Source organism: Somniosus microcephalus, chromosome 29, assembly GCF_052327205.1.
Source record: "Somniosus microcephalus isolate GS21.2 chromosome 29, FLI_Smic_1.0, whole genome shotgun sequence".
Taxonomy (NCBI): Eukaryota; Metazoa; Chordata; class Chondrichthyes; order Squaliformes; family Somniosidae; genus Somniosus; species Somniosus microcephalus.
Window position 1 is genome coordinate 5748141 of NC_141015.1, and position 966 is coordinate 5749106.

Genomic DNA, 966 nt, shown 5'->3' on the forward strand with positions numbered 1-966 from the left:
ATGTGGAGTTGGATCAATTTAATATCAGAACTCCCACTTATAGTTTCCGACTCACACTGACCGAGTTTATTCAATCTCCTGGGCAGCTCACTCACATTTCAACCTAAATTAGAAACGCACCCTCAGATATTCACTGTCCGCACTTTATAAATTCCCAGTTACAGTAACAGTACAAGACCTGCACGGTGCGTGCAGGGACCTTTTTGCCTTGCGCCGATCGCAGCTCTTTCCTTTACTGATTTGGTGGCTCTTAAAAGAGCCGTTGTTGTATTTGGTGCTAAAGTGTGGAGCCGGGCAGGGTGAGTTTAGGCGCGCTCCCCGCGGATGCGGCGGGCCAGCTGGATGTCTTTGGGCATGATGGTGACTCGCTTGGCGTGGATGGCGCACAGGTTGGTGTCCTCAAAGAGCCCCACCAGGTAAGCCTCGCTGGCCTCCTGCAGGGCCATGACGGCCGAACTCTGGAAGCGCAGGTCGGTTTTGAAGTCCTGAGCGATCTCCCGCACCAAGCGCTGGAAGGGCAGTTTGCGGATCAGCAGCTCGGTGGATTTCTGGTAGCGGCGGATCTCCCTCAGAGCCACAGTGCCGGGTCTGTAGCGATGGGGTTTCTTCACTCCGCCCGTGGCTGGAGCGCTCTTCCGGGCCGCTTTGGTCGCCAGCTGTTTGCGAGGAGCTTTCCCTCCGGTCGACTTGCGCGCTGTCTGCTTGGTCCTGGCCATTTTCTGAACGGATCTCAGCACAATCTAGAACACAGAAACTGTTAATGCAAAGCCTGCTGTGTATCCGCCTTGTTATACTCAGCGAGAGACCGCCCCGAGCACTGATTGGCTGGAGACCGGCGCCCAGCCACTTTAAACCCAACTCTAACCAATCAATGAAACGCTGGTAAACCAGGCCCCGATTGGCTGAGCTGGGATTAATCGGACATTTCAAAAAGACCGCCAGCTTTAGTGCAGGAAATAACCGTTT

General features: G+C 54.3%; 1 protein-coding gene across 1 annotated transcript; it reads right to left on the reverse strand.

The window, feature by feature from the left end:
* Positions 1–204: 204 nt before the first annotated feature.
* On the reverse strand, positions 205–728 carry LOC147098393 (histone H3). Its single transcript, XM_085970034.1, has one exon. The coding sequence runs from the start codon at positions 714–716 to the stop codon at positions 306–308; it is 411 nt and encodes a 136-aa protein (XP_085826160.1). The 5' UTR covers positions 717–728; the 3' UTR covers positions 205–305.
* Positions 729–966: the final 238 nt, after the last annotated feature.

Excerpts from the sequence above, each read along its gene's own strand:
- LOC147098393 (XM_085970034.1), bottom strand. The coding sequence starts at position 716 with ATGGCCAGGACCAAGCAGACAGCGCGCAAGTCGACCGGAGGGAAAGCT.